Here is a 23,868-nt window from a genome sequence, read left to right on the forward strand (position 1 = left end):
TGTGTTTTGAGATATGATTACTGAAATAAGTGTTACTTGAAAACAAGCACCCTGATACCAAGAGAACTGCGATCTGATAACAGAATCTACTAAGTGATTAATAGTTGGATATGATAGCGGCATAGCTATGTTGGACAAAGGGATGATTCACATCCCAGGTGGGAGACAACTAGCAGACTAAGATTTCTCTATCAGAACACTGCATATCTTAAAACTTATAAACAGTTACTGGATTTTTCCATGCAATAACTTTGGACCATGATTGTGATTTGGAGGCATGGATATAAAGACCTACTACCAAAGGGAGATATAAAAAGGGATGGGAAAACAATCCACTTGTCTAGCTGTCGCTGGACTCACACACTTCTGCTATGGGACTGAGTGAGTTCAGAGGTTACTGCTAAGTCACAGGAAATGTGAAGTCAGAATAGTTAGAGTCCCTCCAGCCAGAAAGGCTTAATTCAGACAGAAGTCAGGGTTTCCATTCAGATGGGACACCACAGGTTGCCTGGTGCCATCTTTGAGACCACCCTCTCACAACTGATTCTTCCTATAACTCAAAGCTCATATGCATATACCCCACTTCCTCCTGTATTCCCAAACAAAAAGGTAAAACATAGTGAATTGTCCGGAGTTACCTCTTGTCCTTTTCCTATAAAACATCACTAAGGAAGTAAGAACACCACTGAGGAAATATAAAGTAATGATAGCAAGGTAGAAAAGGCTATGAATAGCCATTTTATACTGTGGGAAATCAATGACTGCTCTTAGTTAATGGCTGATGTAGGAGGGGAAGCAAAGCAAAGCTAAAGTTACTTTGACTAATGTCTGCTTTATTTCAAAATGACTGTGAAGAACAATCATTACACCCAGTTTTAGAGCAGCTCTGACTTCTTGGAATAACAGCTGTTTCCTTTGGTGCTCTAGGAGTCCTATTAATGGTTTTTGTTTCCTTAAGTTACCAATATTTCTTCAGCCCCTCTGACAAGCTGAGCTCTAGGATTCTGAACCAAGGGGCAGTAGCTAGCATGCCCCAGGGCTTAGCATGTTCACTGATCTGAGTACTTTTGTATGTTTTAATCCATTTAATGCCCTGGCAACTTTAAGTATTATAACGTGCATTTTTATAGACAAGGAAACAGGATGAGGTTGAGCAGTAGAGAGATGGTTCAACTCAGGAAGAAAGGTTGCATGGCTCTTGAATCCTTGCTTCTCATGGTTAAGGTGGAGTCTTTATATGCACTTTCCCTTAATGGTTCCTTTAATTTCAAAACAACAAAAGCAAATTTAGAAATCGCTTGCCATCACCTCTCTAATTGGAGCTTCTGGATATCCTATATGATAGTTTAGTTTACCAGGAGAAGAAAGTGCCACAAGATGACTTAGTGACTTGATGTATGGTCAAGGAAGTTTTCAACTTAAGAAAAAAAAAGTAGTGAGGAATAGATCGTGGTGCACTTGAAGCAGATATGGACTTAGAACACCAACATGTGATAGAAGATGGACATGTATATCTATGCTGCTCCACAAGTCTTGCACTATTAGCAAAGTCTTAGGGAACAAAGGGCTGGCTGGAATCAAAGATGTTTCCTCCTCAAGGAGTTGAGCTAGAGGTCAAGTGGCAAGTAGCTCACCTTCAGGCAGTAGTACCCCACCACACAGACCAGAGAGATGATGGTGTGGACAACGGCCAGGGCCCGCAGTGTTGGCGCCATGTACCCAGTGCTCTCCTGCAGGACAAAGAACACCATGGCTTCTTCCTCCTCCTCTTCATTCAAGGAATTCCACAGATTTGCAACGTCCTCAGTCTCTTCTTCTAAAGGTTCTTCTGTGACCTGGTCCAAGACATAACTCCCTTTATAAACATAAGGAAGAGCTTCAGCCACTGGGCTCTCCCCCCACAGATGATGTTGTTAGCGTATGGTGCACAAAGAGTACCAACTCAACATTACTTGCTGAACGAAGTTTCTAGATAACTTATACATGAAATTCCTTAGTGTTTCTATTAATTGCAACCAAATATTTCAAGAACAGATAAAAGCTGCCCATTAAAGCAAATTAAGGAGCTTTCATTACACATTATATAGTCTTTATGCCACAGGAGGTAATTGGTATCACAAGACCAGACTACTGCATGCATACCACAAGTACATGTATACATGACAACATACATATACACTGGATATCTCCCAGTGTTTCTGAGATTCCATAAAATCACGGCTTCAACTGCCACTGTTACACAGATGACTCTCAAATCTACATGTACCTTGGAGGCTTTTTCTCTGTAGCTCCAGGTGCCTTCTGGCTATGTCTCCTTGAATATCTGTTTGCAGTCACCTCAGTCTCAGTGTTTAGGATCAAGCTATGCCATACTTCACTACAGGCCTATTTTTGGCAGTAGTGAAGGCAGCAGAAAGCTTTACAGTTGTCACATGTAAGGTTGATGTGGATAAAGCAATGTTTCATAAAAGTTGGGGTTGGTAGTTTTACATAGGAAGACAGACAACAGGCAGAAAAGCCAGTTAAAAACTTTGTCAAGAGTCTAGGACCAGGAGCAGGCATTTGGCATAGTGATTAAGATGCCCAACTCCCACATTGAAGTAGCTGGCTTTAATTTTCAGCTCTGACTCTTGACTCCAGCTTCCCATTAATGCAAACTCTGGTGGCAGCAGTGATGCCTCAGATAACTGGATCCCTGCCATCATGTGGGAGATTAGAAGCGAGTCCCCTTTTCCTGGTTTTGGCCCCAGTCTAGCTCCAGCCACTGCAGGCATTTGGGGAGTCAATCAGTGGAGGGAATTGTCTATTTGCCTCTCTCTTTTCAAGAAAACATCCTGGCCATTCTTTAACTCATTGCATTAATAACTGTTATATGGTCTCAGCATACAGGGCCCACTTAACCAATATTCATAATCTCCATTTAAACTAGTTCCTTTCTTTATAATAGTTCTAATATATGGGCTAATTTCCAAAGGTACTGTCACCTAATTCCTGAGGGATATAACTGTCTATCGTATAGTTGGATATTTCACAGTTCCTAATATAAGGTTTGAGCACATAGTAGACACCTCACAAATATTTTAAGACTAAAGTAATGACCAAAATAAAACCTGAAATATTTAAATAGTTTCCCAAATAGCTTCACTTACCAGCAGAGTCTATTCTTCCCATGGCTAAAGGTTGTGTGTTTTTAGAAGTATCTTAGACACATTTTAAATTTTTTTCTAGTACTGCAAGCACAGCTTTTGTTAGGGTGTGTGTGTAGCATACTTAGTATTTGGTGTGTTTAGTAAATAACCCCTGAATAAAGAATCACCTTATAAAAAAGCAGGATAAAGTTGATAGCGAAGGCTACAAACAGAGCAAGGAACCTCAGGTTGTAGAAATTCCTGGCGAGGTAATGCTGCAAAGAAAAGGATAGGCAGATGCAGAAGACATTTGGAAAGAAAGAGCAACTTCCTTCTCTCACATAGATCTATTCCGGTTAGAAGTTTCCATGGGACTAGCCTTACTCTTTGGTTACTGCTCTTCTAGCACAGTCCTGGCTTTCAAACATAAACATGGCTTATGTGGAGGAACCAGAGTGTTGATTTTTTTCAAAGTTGCTTAGATTCTCTCAAAAGAATCCCATTTCTGACTTGTCCTTCAGGGAACTCATGTCTAAACATGGCATTAACATAGGACTCAAGCACTGTTGTGAGGGTTGTGTGTGTGTGTGTGTGTTTATGATGTTTCCATTTAGACCATTACCTACTTGGAAATGATGAGTGATCTGGGCTCATAAAAAGGTTCCAATAGCTGCCACTCTGGATACAGGCTGACTGTAGCCTTGCCTGCTCATCCTCATGAAAGAAGCCTTCCCTATTCCCTTCTTTCTCCCATCTTTCCTAGGAACATCAATGTTGGAGGCCTGGAATGGTAGCTGCTTGGAAGAAAGTTCCCAGTCTCTCTTTGGGTACCTCACAAATGGTGCCAGGCAAGGTGCAATTCTGGCCATTAGCAACTATGCCTCAATCTCAACTGATTAGAGAAAGGATGTGGCAAGCTGTATTGAGGTTTGCTCTCATCTAGAACAATAAAGCATCTGAGGGTAGAGAGGGAACCTAACCTAACCAGGAGAATTCTGTCTGTTTTCCAAATAATCAAGGCACTTGCGTCATGTCCCCAGAGAGAATATGGAAATGATCAACCAGAGAGAGTGGTTTCCACTCCCATGGAGAGAGAGCATCCTACAGTTTTGGGAAGGCTACTCTTATTTCCAGAGTATCTCCCTTTTCTTTTGCTTTAATACAAAAGAAACAGATAAATGGGGGAAAACAGGAGAGAACTCAAGGATGAAACAAGTCAGCAGCCAGATCTGAGATCTGTCTGGGCCAACACCTATACCAGGAAGGAGAGCAAGAATGAAGTGTTTACCAGTAACTTGGTCTGATAGATTTCTAGCCCCTTAAAGAAATTGGCCATGAAAGCTTCAGGTTTCTCAACTTTCTGACCACGCCGTCGCTTCTTCTTTTTTGTCACTTCTGCCCACAAGTACTCAGCCTGTTCCTCCTCTTTGGCTTTGTCTTCCTTTTCCCCATCTTCCAGGCTGTAAGGAAGAGGAATTGAACTTAGTAGGGGGAGTGGGAGAGAGGTCTGCCCCAGAGAGAGATGGAGAGTTCTGGGTTGAGAGGGCAGAGGATATAATCATTCCCGAGGTATGGAAATCTCAAATCTATTCATTCACAGTGGCTGGATGTCAAATTTACATTTCATGAGTGTTGATCATTGTTGATGACTCATGATCATCATTTATACATAAGTTTGTATTCTTTTGAAATTAGGCTTAACTTTTTTATCCTTCATTAAATTTGTCCTTTAGTTCTAAACCTTCTTAGCAGTTAGTAGTAGTATCTACTGTTCTAAACTTGTGTTAAAGGGCTTGCACTTGATGTGCAATAACTACTCAATTAATATTAGATATCATTATCATTATTATACAAAGTTGCCCATGACCAGTGTTTGATAATTTGGCCAGACATGGAAATTATGATCTATTAGTGAGACTGTAAAGTTAGTATAATTGAGATCTTAGTAAGATCTATTAATAAGGTTAATAGAGTTGAAGTAAAAACACATATACCCATGATTTGAATATCTACTGTTTATATTAATGATGCCACATTTTCGACTGAATGTGGTGATAGATGTTAGCAATCGGATGCTATTAAGAGCCACCTGCAATTGCACTTGGAGTACTAGGTGCTTCCCAGAACTCACTCTGCCTTCTCAGAGTCTGCTTTTCCTTCTGCTTCATGTGCTGCCTTCATCTCTGCTGCCTAGACAAAAACAACAGTCAGTCAAGGTTTCCTCAGAGAAGTGAGTTCACGGTGAGCCACATCACTGACCACAGGTCCCAGTGCCCTTTGCTCTTAATGTTTCCACTGTCTCAGAATAACAGAATGCAAGTGTCCTGCTATATTCCAAGCTATTTTGGAGAGAGGCCAAGAAAAAATATTTCTAAGTTGAAGACTCAACTGCCCTTCTATTATTTATGCAATTCAAAAAGGAAAGTTGTTCTAGGACATTGGGAGAACACTGTGGCCATTGTCCATGGGATAAGACAAAAATGGAACACAGATCAAACCAGTTGAGAACCTGCTTCCACCTACCAGGCTTACTGGTTTGTCATCAGTTCTCTTACCATGATCCCGATATCTCTGGCTGATGATCACACTACCATTAGAATCAAAGCCAAGCTCCTTTCTGAGATCAACATGTCTTTTACAAAGTTCTCTCCCACACAATCACATAGTACCTGGCATTTATTCCTCTCATTTTTCATGCTTGCATTAACTTGTCCAATGTTTGACTTTCGCACAAAGCTACAGGCACAATGTGTTGCTCATTCATCACAGTATTCTTATAGCCCAATACAATGCCAAGTGCAATGAACTTTTCAATAATTAAATTAATGAACAAAAGTCCCCTTTGGGCTCTGATCGTACGCCTTTCAACCCTTTTTACACTACAATCATGTTTTGAAATGGATCCAAGAGAGTAATACTTAAAACTTTCTATGGCCAAGGGAATATGAATTATTCTACCTTATTCACTTAATTATCCAGTTGACTTATTTGAAGTGTGAGTTGGATAGTGGGTACATTACAAGGAGAAAGGTTTCCTAACTTTTATAATGAATCATATGATGTCATCTGGGTTTTAGAGCGCACTACAGAAGTGTCCTCTCACATGGCAAGTCCCCCTCTTTATGTATACTCGGCTTCCTATGCTTTTAGTGTATCAAATGAACCCTGCACCTTTTAATAAAAGTTTGAAGCAAGGTGAGGGTAACAGATCATCAAGTTTGAAATCTATGGTGAAAACTGGAAGATAGCCTAGCAACTAGACAACAAGATAGCATCTAAGTCTTAATATTCCCAGCATGGCAGAGCTGGGATTGTAAAATCACGGTAAAGCCTAGGGGATTGGTGCCAGTGGCTGCAGCATACAGTGTTAACCTGGGGTAGATAGAAACAGAAGAGCCTCACCTGTGCTTTCCTCTTCTTCCGTACAGTACTCTCTAATGTAGGGGGTTCATCCTTTCTGATAATTTCAGAGAGGTCGCCCAAGCCCACTTCAGGCCCATGCTTTAAGCCACCTTCTTTCTTTGAGTGGAGCCCAAAGAGGTCTGACATGATATCTGTATCTCCCTTCTCACTCTTGGCAAAGTGTGCAAGTTCAGGTGTGATGCCTGCCTCAGTTACGTCTGTCCTCTCAGCCTCCATAGCATCATCATGTATACCAAATTGAGTTGGATCAGGCATATCACCCAGGATCTTAGTCACTCTGATGTTTTTCGCCCCTTCTACTAGGCCCCCTCCGAACACTGTGCTCCAGAGGATCTGGAAGATTCCTCCCAGTATGGTGAAGAACAACTGGAACAGCCCCACGAACAACATCCAGAAGAAAGAGAAGAACATCTTCACCAGTTCCTTCATGGTCATCTTCTTCACATTCCGGTATTGCTTCCTGAGGTTTTTGAGGGTGGCCTTCCTCAGGAGGTTGGTGATGTTTCTCTTCACTGAGGCGCAGGCCATGGCAAATGCAGAGGCAGATTCCAAAGATTTCTCTTCCTCCTCCTCCTCGTTCACTTCTAACATGTAAGAAGGCTCTTCATCTCCCTCCTCCTCTTCCAGCCGGTCAGCTGAGTCAGACTCCGAGATCTGAGACGCTAACTGCATTTCAAAGATCGTATCCTCACAGAAATTCACAAACAGTTCCATCTTTTCTTGTTCTCCACCTTCATTGACAACATCAAATATGAACTGTCGCTTAGATTCCTTTACTTGTGGCTTCTCCCATTGAGTTCGACTGGATTCACTGATCTCAAAGTACACACGTTCAATTTTCTTGGCCCCACCCATGATCTCAATTCGACCTAGGTATGGCTCGAAGTAATTCAGCACACTTTCTGCTGGATCTAACAGACACTTCAGGCGAGAATCATTTGGCATGTGTTCTGAAAGATTTGTCAATAACACTGCCACATTAAACCCTATGTCTTTAGCCGGCTCATGGAACCGGTCTACAAAATCAATGTAATTAAACATGTCATTTTCATCAGCTTCTGCACATGAAAGAAGAAAGTCAATCTCTGACTGTGTGTACTGTTTTTGCCCTTCCATGGCCTTCTGGAATTCTTTTTTGGAGATAATCCCTTTACCATCTGGGTCATATTCTTTGAAGGTATCTGAGCTGGTTAAGTCCTTAAGTTTCAAGAACATGTCAAAGAATTTCAAGATCATTTCTACATTGGTAGATGATTCTACCAGGGTGTCAACCATCTGCTTGCCAATAGTTCCATTTACCACATTCCCTGTGAGGCAGGTTCAAAAAGACATACAAATATATAAATAAACTCAAGCCATCATGTCATTGACCAGGTTGCTATTTTTACAAGACTTACAGGAAAAATTCATAGGCTTTCCCCCTTTTTAACTGTAATGATTTGGAATGGATAGAAGGGAGCAGCAAGCCATAAAGACCACACCACTAGGTGCTAAGAGGGAAACAAAGGGAGGAACGCACTGCCAACAGCATTGCATTTTCTCTGGCCTGGGGTCTGGGACGTGGTTTCATTATTAGATCACTGGGGACATAGGAATATTTGGTGTCCCTCTTATCCCCTTAGACGTAGGAGGGTGCCCAACTAGATGGCTGGCATATACACTGGCAGCCAGATGTATTGAAAAGCAATGGGGAGAGGGAGAGGATAGGGAAGAGCAAAGCTTGGAGGTTTCCCCAGTTCATTCTGGCTTTCCTATTGATAGAAAATGGTTGGCTTCTGGCTTTGTCCACCAGACAGTGTGCCCCTCACTCATTTTTGGCTTCTGAAAATTTGGCATTCCAACCAATATCATGGCACCAATGATCTGCCAGAAGAAGAATCTGCACAATTAGTAAAGTTAGTGTTCAGACCAATTACAGTTGTGTGAATGCCTAGTTATACCAAACAGCCCAACCTTCCAGGAGGGACAGAAGCATCACCACCATGTCCTGAAGGAGATCCAAGAGTTCCTTCAGCAGCTCGATCTGACTGGAATCCTAGAACAGAAACAGGAGATACCCCTGAGCTATCTGATCCCTCTGCACAGTACAGGGCAGTGAGCAAGAAGAGCCTGCTCTGGAAAGGTTCAGTGAAAGCTGTGTTCGGGCCAGGAAGGCACTCTCCTCATTGTCAATGTGCCTGCTGCAGCATGGGAGTGGGAGATGCATCTAGGTGGAGCTCCCTCATGTTTTCCCTTTTCCAGGTTTGGTGAGGCAGATAGAGAGAACTGTTGTCCAAAACACTGAACAACCCAAACCAGCAAACAGCTTTGAATACCTAAGAGTACTTTAAGTTGCCATTTTCTACATAGAGGGTAACCAATGATCTCTGTGGAGTTACTATTGCAATTCAGTTCTGGTACTAAGCTCTAATTGCCAAGTAAGCTCTCCTTCCTGGATTAATTTAGATTCTCCTGATACCCATTGGTGGTGGCTTGGGTGCCATGCTTTTCTTGTGGATGGTTTTCCTACTTGTTTGATTGGTTTGTGTTTCAGCAATACAGACAAAATTTTTGCTGAGTCATCTCTGTGCTTTGTGTTAGGGAAGGATATAGTCTTTGGGAGATATGAAGTGGGTGACTTGAGGTGGAATTAAAAGTGCATTAGGTACCACCCTTCCTTTACAGACTCTTGCTAAAAAAGACTCTTTGCCTAGCTCTTCCGGTATTAGAGGAATGAGCCACCTCTTGTGTTGTGCATTAATAGTTATACACAAAATATCATAGGAGGATAGAAGGTAGAGTTGCAACAGAAATTTCAGAAATCATCTATTCTTACTACCACTATTTCATGGATGATAAAACCCCAAACCAGGCAGGGACATGACTTTCTAGACACCACTGCTGAGAATGGCTCCTGTTTCCAGAACCTGTGTACCACTCCATCGCAGGCAAGACTGCAGTGCACAGACCATGGCCCAGGTAGTAGCCTTTTCAAGAGCTCTCTCCATGTGTAGGGCCAGAGTCAAAGGGAAAAATAAAAAAGAATGTTCTGGAACACAGGAGGCAGATGTGACAGCCTTGAAAATTTTAGAAACAAATTATTTAAATCAGCGCTGCAAATGTTACTCTAATCAGCCTGAAACACATCCTGAAGTTCTCCCTCATGTGTTGCCATGGAGAGAGGTGATCCACTACCACATATGCTGCATTTGTTTGTTTGTAATAATAATACGCTCTGAGTGGTTCTGATTCATCTTGCCAGAGAGATGGGGAGTGAGAAAGAGAGGCAGGGGAAGAGAGGCAGGAGGGAAGCAGAGGAGAGAGAGAAGGGCTGTGAGGGTTACAAAGACATGCAACATTTGACAGATCAGACAGGACTAATACAGAGAGTGTTTAAATGGACAGGGAGCAAAGGAATTAGTACCATAGAAAGCATGGGTTGAAGCAATTTTAAAAGGGTAGGTAGATGGGACACAGGGAAGGAAGCTGCACACATGCAAAAGCCTGTCGGGGACACCCCTGGAGCATTTGTTTCTGACTTCCATTTTGGCCCTCAGCTTTTAAAACATGATCTAATTTGCATGACTTTTCTAGTCTTTGACCAAGCAGCCATATCCAACACACAGGGAACTGGAGTAGCATTTCACACCACTGATACGTGCAGGAACGGGCCACAGTACCTGAGAAAGTTTCATCTGCATGTTAGCAAACACATGGAGGAAGCCGACCACTGCATCCCACAGCCTACTGTGAGCCAGGCTCTGCTGGTTCCCGATGCAAGGGCCCTGTGGAGAGCAGGACATCCTTAGGCCACTTAAGCATCACACGTTGCTCCAGCTGACACTTTTGTATATGACGAGGTAGCTGAAAACTTCCCTAGGATAATATTATTTTCCTCCCTTATCATAGGGCACCATTTATAAGAAAAAGTAATCTTGGATTTCACAGTGCGGTGATTTTTCAGAGGTTTTCTTTTAGCCTCAAAAAAATCACTATGCAAATGAAATTCATATTGAAGTACAACAGGAATATTTAGCTAAGTACTGTGGTTACAACACAGCTGAAGGGCATTCCTGCCCATCCTCACTCACACTTGGTCTAAGAGGCAGTCTGAGAAACCCAAAGGTGTGGCATAGTTGGTTCTCTATATATTGCCCACAAATTATTTTCAGATTAAACTTCATATAACAACTATGCCCTTGCAGCTATGTGATCATATGAAAAATCATCTAATCTAGTATTTAACTTATTTGAGACTTTAAACTTCCAATTTTAAACTTATTAAACTTCCAATATAAAACCATCTCTTAACTATCTTTCCTTAAAGCCACGTAGAGGGCTGAATTAAAGACCAGCTTGTATGTTCCTTGTGTACAACTTCCCTGCTTTTGAAGATAATCATTGACAGTTTTTGTCCTTAACACTTCTTAGGGTATATTTTGCTACCTTTTAGCTAATCTCCAAACCACTCTTAAGAACTTTTTTAAGGAGATAGACACTACATCTCAAGTTCTGGAAACATTTTTGTCAGGATTCCCAGAAGAGAGGTCAACAGGAAAATTATTACCTGTGGTCCAAATCACGCAAACTTGTTAAAAAGTCACTGTGTGTAATCAGTATCTGATCTGCAGACATTGATAAATTCTTTCTAGAACAAAGTTGACTGTTAAAAGAAACTCACATCAACCCCAAAATGAGCTTCTCCTGTATTTTTGTGTCAGTTGTTGTAATATATCCTGAAGCTTAGGACAGATGCTGCAGCGGTCACACAGCTGTCTGTGCAATGTGTGCAGTCACCTGCTCTTTCACATTTCCTGCACATCAGTCACCTGTTTCCAGGTTTCTCTCTGTGTGTCCCAAGCACAAGCTGGTATTCTTAGTTTTGGGTTTATTGTAATTAGCAAATGTGATCTAAATGTGCCAGTTGGTGCTTCAATAAGGATCTTTTTAAAATGAGATTTTAATGACTATCATAGAACAAATTTTGGCTCAATTATATTTCCTGCACCAAGAGCCCCTGAAAACCCTTGCGCTCTTGGAATACAAAATGTTCTTTGGAAAATAAGTGAAGGAACGCAGGGAAGGGAATGACATAGCTCCTATGTCTTTGTTTTCCTCATTTCAGCAAAACTGACATTTTCCTCATGAATCCATGTGTGGTGTTATCTCTGTTGCTTGTCCATGTGACAGATGACCAGAAATACACTTCCTTTTCTGTATCCATTCACAGCCCTCATGTCTCCGTGAATACCTTTTGGTTCAGCAGGACTATGTCCTTCCTCTGAACTCAGACATATGTAATTCCTAAGCATGGTATATATGACTATTTATATCACATCTGACCAACATGTATGAAGTAATTTCCTCAAGTTCATGCATTCTTAAATTGCATTGTAGGCTCTTAAAAGGTACAGGCCGTACAGTAACTTTATATCAATCACAGTGCAGAACCCAAGCTAAATATGTTGCTAAGTGAACAAATGAATGAGATTGTATTCATGAGTCTCCTGATTGTGCAATTTGAAAATGAGGTTTTATCTTTGACGTTACATCACACAGATCTTTATTATGGATAATGATTTCATAACAAATTAAGCATGAATATGTCTGCTATATCTTTTCACAGTAACTAGAGATAATGCAATGAACAGAGTCCTGCTGTTAAGTTCTAGACATATAACCTGAAATTCATTTGTAGACATGAGTGTAACTACATGTAATTTATATGTTTCTGAAGTTACTTTTTATAGGTAACTTCTGATAAGTTAGAATTTCCATAAATTCTGTTTTTAAGCTCTAATGAAGATAGCATTTTTTGTCCCCTTTACTCCTTCATTCTGTCATTCATACATCTGCTCTAGCAATGAATACCTATGACACACGGGACATGTTTCACACTGCATTATTATAAATTGAGTAAGACATTTTTCTGTGCACAAAAAATTTTCAGCCTGGATGGGGAAGCAGTAAAAAGATAAATGGCAAAAAGATGTGACAGTGCTGTGAACAGATCCCACTGGGGGACCACAAACCATGGCTTCTTGTACAGTATAGGAACTACTGGTGCCTGTTTATAGACAAAAAATATTGTCAGTGTTGGGGGCTGGATGCACGGACTACCAGGTGCACCCAAATGTACCATAGCGAAATACAGAATGAGGAATGTTGAAAACATCCTCTTGTTTACAAGCATGCACTCTGCAGCACATACCTGGATGTATTCTGTAAGAGAATTGAAAATCTGCTTGGTGACTGCTAGAGCTTTGGAAAAATTGTGCTGTCCAGATTCATCAATGATGTCTTTCCCTGAGTAATACCAGTAGAAATCACTGATTGATTCCTAAAAACAAATAAATAGCATGTATTATTTCTCAGGCTTCAGTAAGACAGGATCCATTTGATGTTCAGGAACCTGGAGTGTAAGGGAATCCTACATCTCCATGACATGTTCACCACAGCAGGAGTTAGGGACTCTGTGAGGAAGTACAGAAACAGTTAATCCCTGGCATTTTTCAAGCACAAATATCCCTCTACAGGAAGGAGCATTTTGGAGACATAACAGCCTTCATCTGAACTTGGGAGACTAAGCAAGAGGACAATTCATTCAGAGTTAGAAGCCTGTGGCCCGGGAAAGCAGTTGAGGATGGCCCAATTCTTTGGGACCCTGCACCCGCGTGGGAGACCCGGAATGAGGCTCCTGGCTTCGGATTGGCATAGCGTCGGCCATTACGCTCACTTGGGGAGTGAATCATCGGATGGAAGATCTTCCTCTCTGTCTCTCCTCTCTGTATATCTGCCTTTCCAATAAAAAAATAATAAAAATAAATCTTTAAAAAAAATGAAAATGCTTGTCATCCAAATAATAACAAAGCAGCATAACAAAAGGCCATGTATATGCCAGACATCATTCTGAGCACAGCACCTCTAACTGCATCTCATGATCTTTACTGTCATTCTGTGAGACAGGTCCTACCCGTTTAACAGTGAGCAAAGTAGAACACATGGAATTACCTAGATTTCAAACCAGTAAGTGGAGGAACCAAGATGATGAACTGGCAACAAGAAAATGGAGTCCTTATTCACATCTGTTATACTTATTAATATAGTTTGGACTTTTCTTGAAGTAATTAGAGTGAGTGGCTCTTAAACACCAGGAACTTGTGAACTCATCACTTTCCAATTGTTACGTAACTTTTTTTCCTAGAGAAATTTGTAGTTCTCATTCACAAGTTGTACTACCACTCTTGGGCACTAAAGATAGGTTCTCATTAGAAAAACTAATACAATCCAGCACTTTATAATAGATGGTTTGGTATTTAATCACTCCCTTTGGTTTTATTCTATACTTTTTAGGCATTTGATTTCTCATTTCCACGTGGACATAGAACATATTAATGCCTTCCACAGGGACCAGATGGTCCCCAACGTGTAGTTCGACTTTCACCTTTTTCTTCATTATGATGTGAAATCAATGTACATGTAGTAGAAACTGTTGTTTGAATTTTGGCCCTCTCCTGGGGTAATAGTACCATGCTTTCTTGTGGCACTAGGCAGTGGCAGTAGGCACAGTTACCAGTCAGTCACCCAATCAGAAGGGAGAAAAAACTGACTTTCTACAGTATACCAAGATGTGGTTCTAAGTGTGGATGTTTGGAAGGTGCATTAAATGCACTTTCAAGTTTTAGCTTATGGGCTCACTGGGCTGTGACTTCATTGCAAGCCGAAGAGCATCTGTAGCCTGGGGCTCCCCTGACCCTGGGTAACAGGTTTCACCTTTTGGATATACAGTTGAGAGATGCCACCCCTCAAGGCCCACCTGCTCACCTGCAGACGCAGAAGATAGTCCACAGTGCTGATGATGACATTGACGGTGGTAGTGTTTCCCATCTGAGTTCGCAAGAAGTTCTGAAAGTCTGAGAGCACCAGTTCTGGGTCAGAGTCTGTCATGCTGAGGGAGCCAGACGCATCCTCTCAGCTGAGCTTAGGAGAGATACTCTGTGAGAAGTCTTACAGGACACCACATCTGGATTCTGGCAGATCCTTTAAGTAAGGGCTCTGCTTTGGGTCCTCCTAAGCTGATGACACCAGGAATGAGACTTAAGAAGCCTTTAAGGGGCTAGATGAAAAGGACTTGACATCAGATTTACTATCTGAAGATTCTGGAAGCAGTTTAGCTTAATGACACTAAAGACAATGACCCTTAAAGCTAAAGATCATCTTACATTGAACACCTTATCAACATTACTTTCTTAAGTAATATCCCAAAGGTACCAACTGGTTATATCAGAGGACCACACTAAACTGAATGATAATTTTGCAGCTGAATATCATTTTTCCTTGACAAACTGATCTGTTCCACTTACCACTGTTATGTCCTTCACAGAGTAGCTGTAGGAATCTAAAGAGATCTCGTGTGAATTCATCATTCTGGAGCACCTTTTCACCTTGAAAACATATAATACTCATGAGCATTTATTTGACTTCTCAACACAAAGCACCTTCTGACGCACACGACTGGAGAAGTGATGTAGGAGTTGTGTGAAAAGGATTGGAAAATGAATTACAGGGGGATGGTAATAAACTTTATGAAGGTTGAACTGAGACTGCAGGGCACAGAGGCCAATGAAAATAAAATGTTTAGCCACAGATCCATTTGTGCTGAGAACAACCAGGATAATGGCAGTAAATGTTTCACAGTCCATAACCCATGCTCTTCACAGAGAAGACACTTCTTTAATTAAGCATCAAACTGTTGAGTTAAACTCGACATGCAGCCACTAAGCCTAAAATGTATCTACACTAAGACAATTAAATTAGATATTTTTTAGGATTCACACGTATAATAAGATGGTAAGAACTCAAGCCAGAACTCAAACTTACCACGCTCACGAACAATGACTGTGATAAGAGAAAAATAGAGAATGCCAAATAAGAAAATAGTAAATATCTCAATAAACTGTCTTTAGTTAAAATTGACTCTATAAATATGTCCAGGCTGGATGTGGGCTTTATCAAAGCTAATGAGGGAAACATTTCACAAAATGGAGCAAATATTTGCAGATTATGAAGCAGTGAGCATGGGCTCTAACCAGAGAGTGTTACTAAGATTTTCGTCAGGAAGAGAAAATGGCCTTGACATTCATGATTTACTTACGTGTTCCTTCCTCAGTAACCATCCCCAGGCCTTCAGCTTTATTCTGCCTCTCAAATGCATTCAAATCAAGGACGCTTTCAATAGACAAAAGGAAACAAGGTTCAGGGCTGTGCAGGCTGGGAAGATGGATTTCCAATGTCAGAGTATTTTGACTAACAGAATCCTATCCTTACATTATTTATAATTTTTTTTAAGAAGTTTTGTATTAGTTGACAGGCAGAACAACAGAGAAAAACAGAGAATGTGATCTTCCACCTGTTGCTTCACTTCCCAAGTAGTTGGGATGGGGTCAGGGTAGAAACAGCAATTTTGGTGTGAGTGGCAAGGGCCCAAGGGCTTAAGCCATGTTTCACTGCCTTCCCAGGCATTTAGCATGGTACTCGATGGAAAATGAAACAGCCAGACTTGAACCAACACTCATAAGAGATGCCGGTGTCACAGGCAGTGGTTTAACTTGCTGAGCCACAATGCTGGCCTGCATGACTATGTGGTTTGCATAAACTTATTGAAGTCCCACCATATGCATGGATTTCAGATTTTTGTGCTCACAAACTTAGCATTTTCATGACCTTTTGGAAGTACCTTTGTATGATGGGAACTAGTTTTTCTAGTTTGAGTCCTTCTTATGCATTAGAATTTAGAAAAGCTTCCCAGAAAAAAGAAGGAATAATCTGTTTCTGCAGTTTCTCAAGGCAAATCTTATTTTATATAGTAATGACTCATGTTCACTTCCCACCATTACCGACCTTTTGTAAGAATCTGGTTTCCAATGCTTCAGAGACAGAGTTACACATCTCCCCTCTCTTCAAGGGTCCCATTTTATGATTCTTGCATCCTTGAGGAGTCAGTAGCAGCCAAGGTTAATCTTTCTATAGGAGATGGTGTCCCTAGAGGTTCCTGGATTTGTAGGAGGCTAATCTTTGGTTTTATCCCTAAACTTACCTTAATCATAGTCATCATCAGATCTTAGTTAGGCATGAAGTCCTATAAGAGCACTGAATGCTCAGGTTATTTCCATGTTGGGTTCATTCTGTTATCTAGCTCTTTCTACACAGTGAAGGATCTCAGAGAATAGAGAATGTAGGCTTCACAAGAAATAGCTCTAAGATCATTATGCCTAGAGCAGAGACCATGAAGATGTAGGGTCACTAGCTTTCTTCTACCACTGAGCCAAGGAATCCAGTGTCCTTTTTCCATTTTAGGGGATCACTTAAGTTTTGTAATCTAAGTGAACTTGAAATAAAAAATGGTGCAATTTCCATTACCATTTTTGTTGCTGCTCCCCTGCCCCAAAGAGCCAGCTCCACAATACAAACTGTCCTATTTTTGATTTTGCTGTCAGAAGAGGGTAACACAGAAAAGGACATTTGGACATAGTTACTTTGAAGTAGCAGTTTTGATTTTAAATCTGTATAACACACATTTCTGATCTTCATCCAACCCTAAACATCCATTCTGAATGTTTTAATTTCTTTATTGCTCAAATTTTATAAATATGTATTATTTGATAATCATTAAAAACATTAAGATATCTTAAAACTTCTGCCAGAACTCGGTTAGCCTAGAAGTACATGTCATTTGTCTCTCCAAGCCATCGTTATAAACAGATTTAGCAATATTAAAAATTACATAATGCTGAGAGAACCCTTAGTCATTTAATAGGAAATTTCATGAGCAAAGTGGAACTGAATGGCCTTTATTTTTGCCATCTGTGGACCCACCAGTATTATTTGACCCTCAGTGAGTCAAGTCTGGCATTTTCTTTTACTAACAGACAATAAGTAGGCTATTGGTTGGAAAAATATGGGAGGAACACAAGGGCTATCATTGCCCTAAAGTATAATATAATATTAAATTCAGTAAAGGGTAGCAAGATTATGGACACCATCAAAAGTAAAGAGAGTATGCATTGTGACAAGGTGGGTTAGGTCACTGCTTGGGGGTACCTCCTGCTATCAGAGTGTCTGGTTTGAGTCTTGCCTACTCTGTGCTTCCTATTTAGCTTTCTGTCAGTAAGTCTGGACGGCAACAGTTGATGGTGTGAGTAACTGGGTTCCTGACTTTCGCTTGCTCCAGCTTTGGCCCAGCCCAGCTCCAGCTGTTGTAGGAATTTTGGCAAAGAACTAGTGGATGGAAGATTTCACTAGTTTTCTCTCTCTCTCTCTCTCTGTCTCTCTGTCTCTTTATCTCTCTCTGCCTCTCTCCCTCCCTCCCCTCCCTACTCCTTTCTCTCCCTCCTTGCCTTTGAATAAACAAGCCCTTTGCCAGAAAGCAAATCAGGATTTCTACTCTCCAGCTTTTCAAATGGAAAATGTAATGTTCTATTTACGGGTCATTAGGAGTGAGTAGCTGAATAACCTTGATTTCTTGTGGAGGGAGTTGCAGACTATTCAAAAGACATACAAATTTTATAGAACGAACTGACACTTTTCTGAGAAAGCCTGCTGGCTCATTTCTGAATGAGTGAGCATGGTGACCTGGTGATTTCTGACTATAGGTTACTTATGTTCAGCCCTGAGAAGCAGTTTTCACAACTTGGTAATGTAAATGGGAAGTTTAATACTTTCTGTTTGGACTATGTCAGAATGTTCCCATGGCAGGATGTACCTCTCTCAACATAAGCACGCCCAGAACTCCCTGTCAAGCTCAAAATATGAAGGTCAGCGATAAACAAAGTGCTTTATAAGTCTAATGAAGACACAGCCTTGAATCACAGTGAGGTATTCCTCCTCCTTTTCATTCTTTTCTGTTTGACTTTCATGGGAATATGTGTTTTAGGAGAACTCAATGTGTACACTGGGAGGGAGGAAGGGAGGGAGGGAAGGAAAGGGAGGGAGAGAGAAAGAGAGAGACTGATGACAGTTACAACTTCTCTGTAGGCTGGAGCAACAATACTCACCTTCTCAGCTTTCTACAGCAGGTGAAATGCCACGAGAAGCTAGTATTTTTGCTACACCTTTTCCTTTAAGTACTGAAGAATGCTTTAAAATGCTGAGTGGTTTGCTTATATTTACCTGCAAGACTGCATAAGACCAGAAAGGCTTTGAAAGAATCCAGCATCCTTTTTCTCCTTTAGATAATCTAGCATTTTCTGCAAGCAAGACACGTTAAAGGAAAAAGCAATGAATACCATTCTACAAGTGCTAACTCTCCTGATTCTGATGAAGAAATGGCATACTGAGTCAGATCCAGGGCTTTGCATCAGAACCACCAATGGACTTGAAACCCTAATGTGGACCTGAACTCTACTCTCTCAGGGTGGAGCCTGCTTACCAGTCCACCTAGTGCTCCGGCTAGGGGAGCAGAATGACCTTTTGAAGTCCATGAGCTTACTGTTTGAAGTTTATCTATTTGGGACTAGACACCAGGACCATGATGGAGTAATATTTGAGGTTGCTGAAGCAGAAGCTAAACTCCTACTATTTTGAGTTTCTCACAGCAGAGCAAGGAACTTAGCCAGTAATGAGCCTCATCAAAAGCTCAGAATTTGTGTCACACTGAGACTCGTGTTCTTTGTTACTGGCAAGGCTAGAACTCTTTCTGACATAATACAAATTTTAAAAAATTAAATGTATATAAGGTGAACACATTTCATAGCTATAGATGTAAGAGCACAATGATACTTCCACTCATCCCAGCTCTCACCCTCCCTCCTCCTTTTAATTTTACTACAAATTTCATTTATTAAAAAAAAGGTCCTGCAAGACAGTGAACTGATAGATAGGTGGTGGTAGAAAAGCAAGCGAGGACTGGCTTAAACATGAAGTTCTTAATGAGAGACTTGCTTGGTATGAATTGGAAACATTTTGTGTAAACGTGGTACCCAGGAATCTGGAAGTTCTCCAAGTCCCGGGAGTATAACCTGCATGGATGATAAGGGTCTGTTTGAAATGTCACTTTTCTGTGCACAGAGGTGACTTTAGTCATAGCCTGGAGCACCTGGAACACCCCAGTGCATGCTGACATCTCTAGTGAGTCCCAATCCAGAAAACTCACTGGATAATCATCATGAGGCAGGTCCTCAAGCAGATGCTTTGGCTGTTGTCTCACTAGCAAGTAGGCTGTACGATGTTGGGGTTTCCACTGCCTGCTTTGGGGCTACATCCTTTACAGCCAAGCCTGGCATGGCTGGCAACCAGCATGCAGTTGTTCAATAAGTAAATGCGTGAGTGACATGCAGGCAATCGTTGAGCCTACTTAGCTTTGAGCTGCCTTTTTCTGAATAAGTAAACTAGTAAGTGAAAGGGCTGAAATAAAAGCCTCAGGTTTAGCCAACTTCCTCTAGAGTAAATTTCTGCAGAAACTCTCTACTGCTGACAAAAGTCAATGTTTTTCCCATAACCCTGGAGTAGCACCTCAGTATTAATGACAGCACCCATCTGTTGACTTGCCTCCCTGGTTTCCTGTATGTTTCCAGCTACTCTGAGTTAACTGGCCATGAAGAACAAATAAGAGAGTGATTCTGGGTGACCTTCCAGTGTGTTGGTCAACACCTCCCCTGCCCAAGGCATAACAGCTCAGCTACAGGAATACCCCAAGCATTCTGCAGAAACACCTGCTAGTCCCATTACCTGCTGCACACCGGCGTTGCCTCCATTCAGAATGGCAATCCCCAGCTTCAGGGTCTCAACCACCATGGGGCTCATCTCACCTGTCATGAAGATTTGATTGAATCACCAAGGAAACAGAGGATGAATCACGCCTGTTGGGCTCTATCAGGACTGGCTAATACTGCCTTCCTGCCATGGTGTGCTAGCCAGAAATCAGGGCAGTCACCTTTGCTGGCGCTTATCATCTGAAGGACCATCTCAGCAGCACCGCGCTCATGCAGACGAGCCTGCTGATAGAGGGTTTTCTGCTTCTCCATCTCTTTCTCCTAGAAAACAAAACAAAACAAAACAAAGAGAAAGAGCTGCTCCTCTTCTCACTTCTGCTATTTGCACTTTCTGTCCCTGTCACCTGCTCGGAGAACTCATTGTGGAGATGCACATTTAGACAATCTGTAATTGACTAAGGAAGGGAATTTATGTTATTTAGGATAAAAACCTCCTCTGGGGCCTGGCTCCAATGTCTCAACAGTTAAAATTCTCTCCTTGCATACCAGGATCCCATATGGGCACCAGTTTCATGTCCCAGCTGCTCCCCTTCCTATCCACCTCCAAGTTTATGTCCTGGGAAAGCAGTAGATGACGGCCCAAAACTTTGGGACCCTGCACCTGCATGGGAGACCTGGCTCCTGGCTTTCTATTGGCTCAACTCCAACTGTGGCTTCTTGGGGAGTGAACCAGCAGATGGAAGATCTTTCTGTATATCCTTCTGTCTGTAAATCTGCCTTTCCAACAAAAATAAATCTTAAAAAAAAAGGACTCCTTTGAAGTTTGTTCGTGGGCATTCTCAGATTTCCAAAATGGTCTGTACAGAATTCACCCATAATTTGATGATGAATTTTTCCACTTTTAGTGGAAACAGTAACAGCAGGTAACTCAGTAGATTGCTCTTTAATACCATATTTTTAGGAATCCATCCAAGATTCAAATGTGTTTGCTTTTAACATCCTAACACACATGAGAACTTCTGAGGAGGTCAACCTGAGTCTCAGTCTCTCCCTGTCTCTGAATGTAGGAAATGCCTGCTTATCTTGAATGCTTAGGACAGGCAGCAGGCACTTTGTATCAGACAGGAGTTGCTAGAAATGCAAAGCTTTCCAGGACTACACTTGTATCCACTCCCTTCTGTTGTGTCCTTTACAGTCTGTAAAGGAATTTAGGTAGCCAGATGTTCTTTAATCTGGGGGAGTCTCAGAGTCCTGCACACTCTCGAAATCGAAATCTACATCTATGGACATTTAAGCAAGAGTGATGCAAAAACCATCCCAGAGTTTTCATGGTTCTGATTGTCTATTTTTGAAAGTCTGAATTTGTCCTCCTATGGCTCTTTCCTACAATGCCTGGGCCCAAGCTGAGAACTTCCCAGAAGAACAAACTTAACTGTGGTGGTTTGCTTACTGACATGCTACCTGCTATCCTTTGTTAGGCAGACCACAGCCAGGGGGTGATTCTTCACAAGGCAAATTTACTAACACATGGCAAGTGAGCTACGTGGCCTAATGTTAGCACCCACCTCCAACAGCCCAGCCTACAGACCTTGTCTTTATTCTGTCTGAAAACTTACTTCAAATGTCTTTTCCTTGTCTTCCTCTTCTTCATCCTCACCACTTTGACAACTCTGGATTCGATGGAGGTGGAGGTGGAGGAAGAGAAAACAGACAATCAAATTTATGATGAGTCTGCCTAATAAAGAAAAAATTATATTTCATGTTGCAAGGGTAGGGGACAGGACATAACCTATAGGTATTTAGTGCTTTGTAAAGCCAGGAACACTTTGGTCACTGCAGGGTATCACTCTACTTTGATGATGTTTGCAATCATCAAAAGGTTCTGATATGAAACCCAGGAACACCAAGATCACATAATCAATGGGGACCTATCTGGTTCAACCACAGACCTGAATTCTCTTTCCTAGTAAAACCATGATAGAAACAGAAGTCAGGAACACAGGCAACTGTCTAGCTACATCACCGAGGTAATGGCAGTAACATTGGGACATCTAAGATATGAATCCTAAAATGCCCCTTCTTAATGAGGCCCTGTGGAGCAGCTAGACAAATGAGCAGGTGCTCCTGTACCCAAGCTATTCCCTTGCTGCCTGAAATTTATTCCTTGGAGAAGTAGTAGTTTTTTCGTTCTTTCAGTATTCGAGTTCACTGTTCCTGTGTCAGACATCCTCCAAATGTTCTGCCTTTCCCAGAATACTTTGGGATTCCCTCTGGTTTCTAACCCTGTTTGCATAACCTGCAAGTATGGTTGAATGGTCTGTCTTAAACTAAACACTGACTGGAGATGCAAAGTCTATAAGCCCAAACCCTGTTTGATTGGCTTTGCAACTGGCATGTGAACCCAGCCATGGGAATGCAATTTTTCTAACAAGTTTGCATTCTCCTTGTGTAACACATGGAATCAACTTCAAGGCTAAGTCCCAGTCTTTCTGTCAATCCATTGCTTTCCATGTGTCTGAAGAGCTCTAAGGGAAGGCAGGCAGTCCAGGTGTACCTTAGCCATCATGCTGGAGTAGGAAGTGTACAAAGGGTCATCTTCCAATTTGCTGCAAAGAGAGGAAATAGTTGGCAAGTTGCTTGGACCTCATTAAAACAAACAAACAAACACACCCTAAGGGCCATACAAATCTCGGATGCCATGCACTTGTAAATGAGTTAGTACATATCCTCTCTTACTCTAAATCTTGGAAACCAGCCTAAAAATTGGAATCAGCTCTGGCTTAGGATAGAATTCCAGGACGGTTACAGTTGCAAGCTGTTTAATCCTGAGTTACAAACAGAAGGCTGTGGCTTGATGTAGTTGGCTGATGGTGAGCAACAGGACTGGTCAAGTCTGACATCCATTCCACCCACTGTCATGCGTACAAGGAAGGTTGGAGTGCCTGGGAGCAGAAGGATAATGCTGGTAGAGCTGACCTCCTCTCTGTGAGAGCGTTGCGGCTGAAATGGAGAATGATCTGATGCAATGGGTCTGGTTGCTTTTGCATCTCTTCCTCCTCTTCCTCTTCCACCTTTGGAGATTTCTACACAAACCAACACAGATAGGTTTTAGGCACAGATTTCAGTACATGTTACACAACTGCATGCGAACAAAGAGAAGGCCAAGCGCAAGGCACAGAGTGCATCATACTGAAAGCACAAAAAGAAACCACCACATCATGTATGTATTTCAGGATAAAAGCCCTGAGGATGCAAGGTTTGGGATGTGTATATATATACATATATATATTTTTCCAGCTAGTCAAAGAAACATTCCAAATTTTGAGTTAAAATGAAATAAAAAAAAAAAAAGCAGAAGGCTGGCCACAGGGGGAGTAGCTCCAGACCCCAATCAGCAGAATTGTCATGCAAGCTCTGGGCACCTGAGTTCAGGAGGGAACCCCTGAGGAGTCACCTGAGAGACCGGGTCTCTCTGGCCAACATCCGAAACAGCTCTTGGAGAGCTGGGCTGGAGACAGGGGAGGGTAAGAATTACAAATCTTAGAAGTCATTTCGGGGGTATGTTATTCTCAATTCAACCCAAAAATTGTCTGTTAGCCTTGCCCTTAATTCTAAAAACTCTTCATTGT

General features: G+C 41.6%; 1 protein-coding gene across 3 annotated transcripts in view; it reads right to left on the minus strand.

Moving 5' to 3' along the window:
- RYR3 (ryanodine receptor 3) overlaps positions 1–23,868 on the minus strand; it is a 507,269-nt gene that overhangs the window by 13,968 nt on the left and 469,433 nt on the right. For all 3 annotated transcript variants that reach the window (XM_040969180.1, XM_040969181.1, XM_040969179.1), the window contains 18 exons: positions 23,216–23,322; positions 22,794–22,845; positions 21,856–21,909; positions 20,461–20,560; positions 20,256–20,335; positions 18,699–18,775; positions 15,685–15,758; positions 15,411–15,428; positions 14,894–14,974; positions 14,355–14,443; positions 12,742–12,870; positions 10,211–10,315; positions 8,505–8,586; positions 6,531–7,858; positions 5,260–5,318; positions 4,417–4,588; positions 3,317–3,403; positions 1,635–1,835 (listed from right to left, as the gene is read on the minus strand). In XM_040969180.1, the coding sequence (XP_040825114.1) occupies positions 1,635–1,835; positions 3,317–3,403; positions 4,417–4,588; positions 5,260–5,318; positions 6,531–7,858; positions 8,505–8,586; positions 10,211–10,315; positions 12,742–12,870; positions 14,355–14,443; positions 14,894–14,974; positions 15,411–15,428; positions 15,685–15,758; positions 18,699–18,775; positions 20,256–20,335; positions 20,461–20,560; positions 21,856–21,909; positions 22,794–22,845; positions 23,216–23,322 (2,895 nt within the window). The remainder of the gene's footprint in view (positions 1–1,634; positions 1,836–3,316; positions 3,404–4,416; positions 4,589–5,259; positions 5,319–6,530; positions 7,859–8,504; positions 8,587–10,210; positions 10,316–12,741; positions 12,871–14,354; positions 14,444–14,893; positions 14,975–15,410; positions 15,429–15,684; positions 15,759–18,698; positions 18,776–20,255; positions 20,336–20,460; positions 20,561–21,855; positions 21,910–22,793; positions 22,846–23,215; positions 23,323–23,868) is intronic.

This window comes from Ochotona curzoniae, unplaced genomic scaffold (genome assembly GCF_017591425.1).
Source record: "Ochotona curzoniae isolate NIBS_2020 unplaced genomic scaffold, NIBS_Ocur_1.0 scaffold_4701, whole genome shotgun sequence".
Classification (NCBI taxonomy): domain Eukaryota; kingdom Metazoa; phylum Chordata; class Mammalia; order Lagomorpha; family Ochotonidae; genus Ochotona; species Ochotona curzoniae.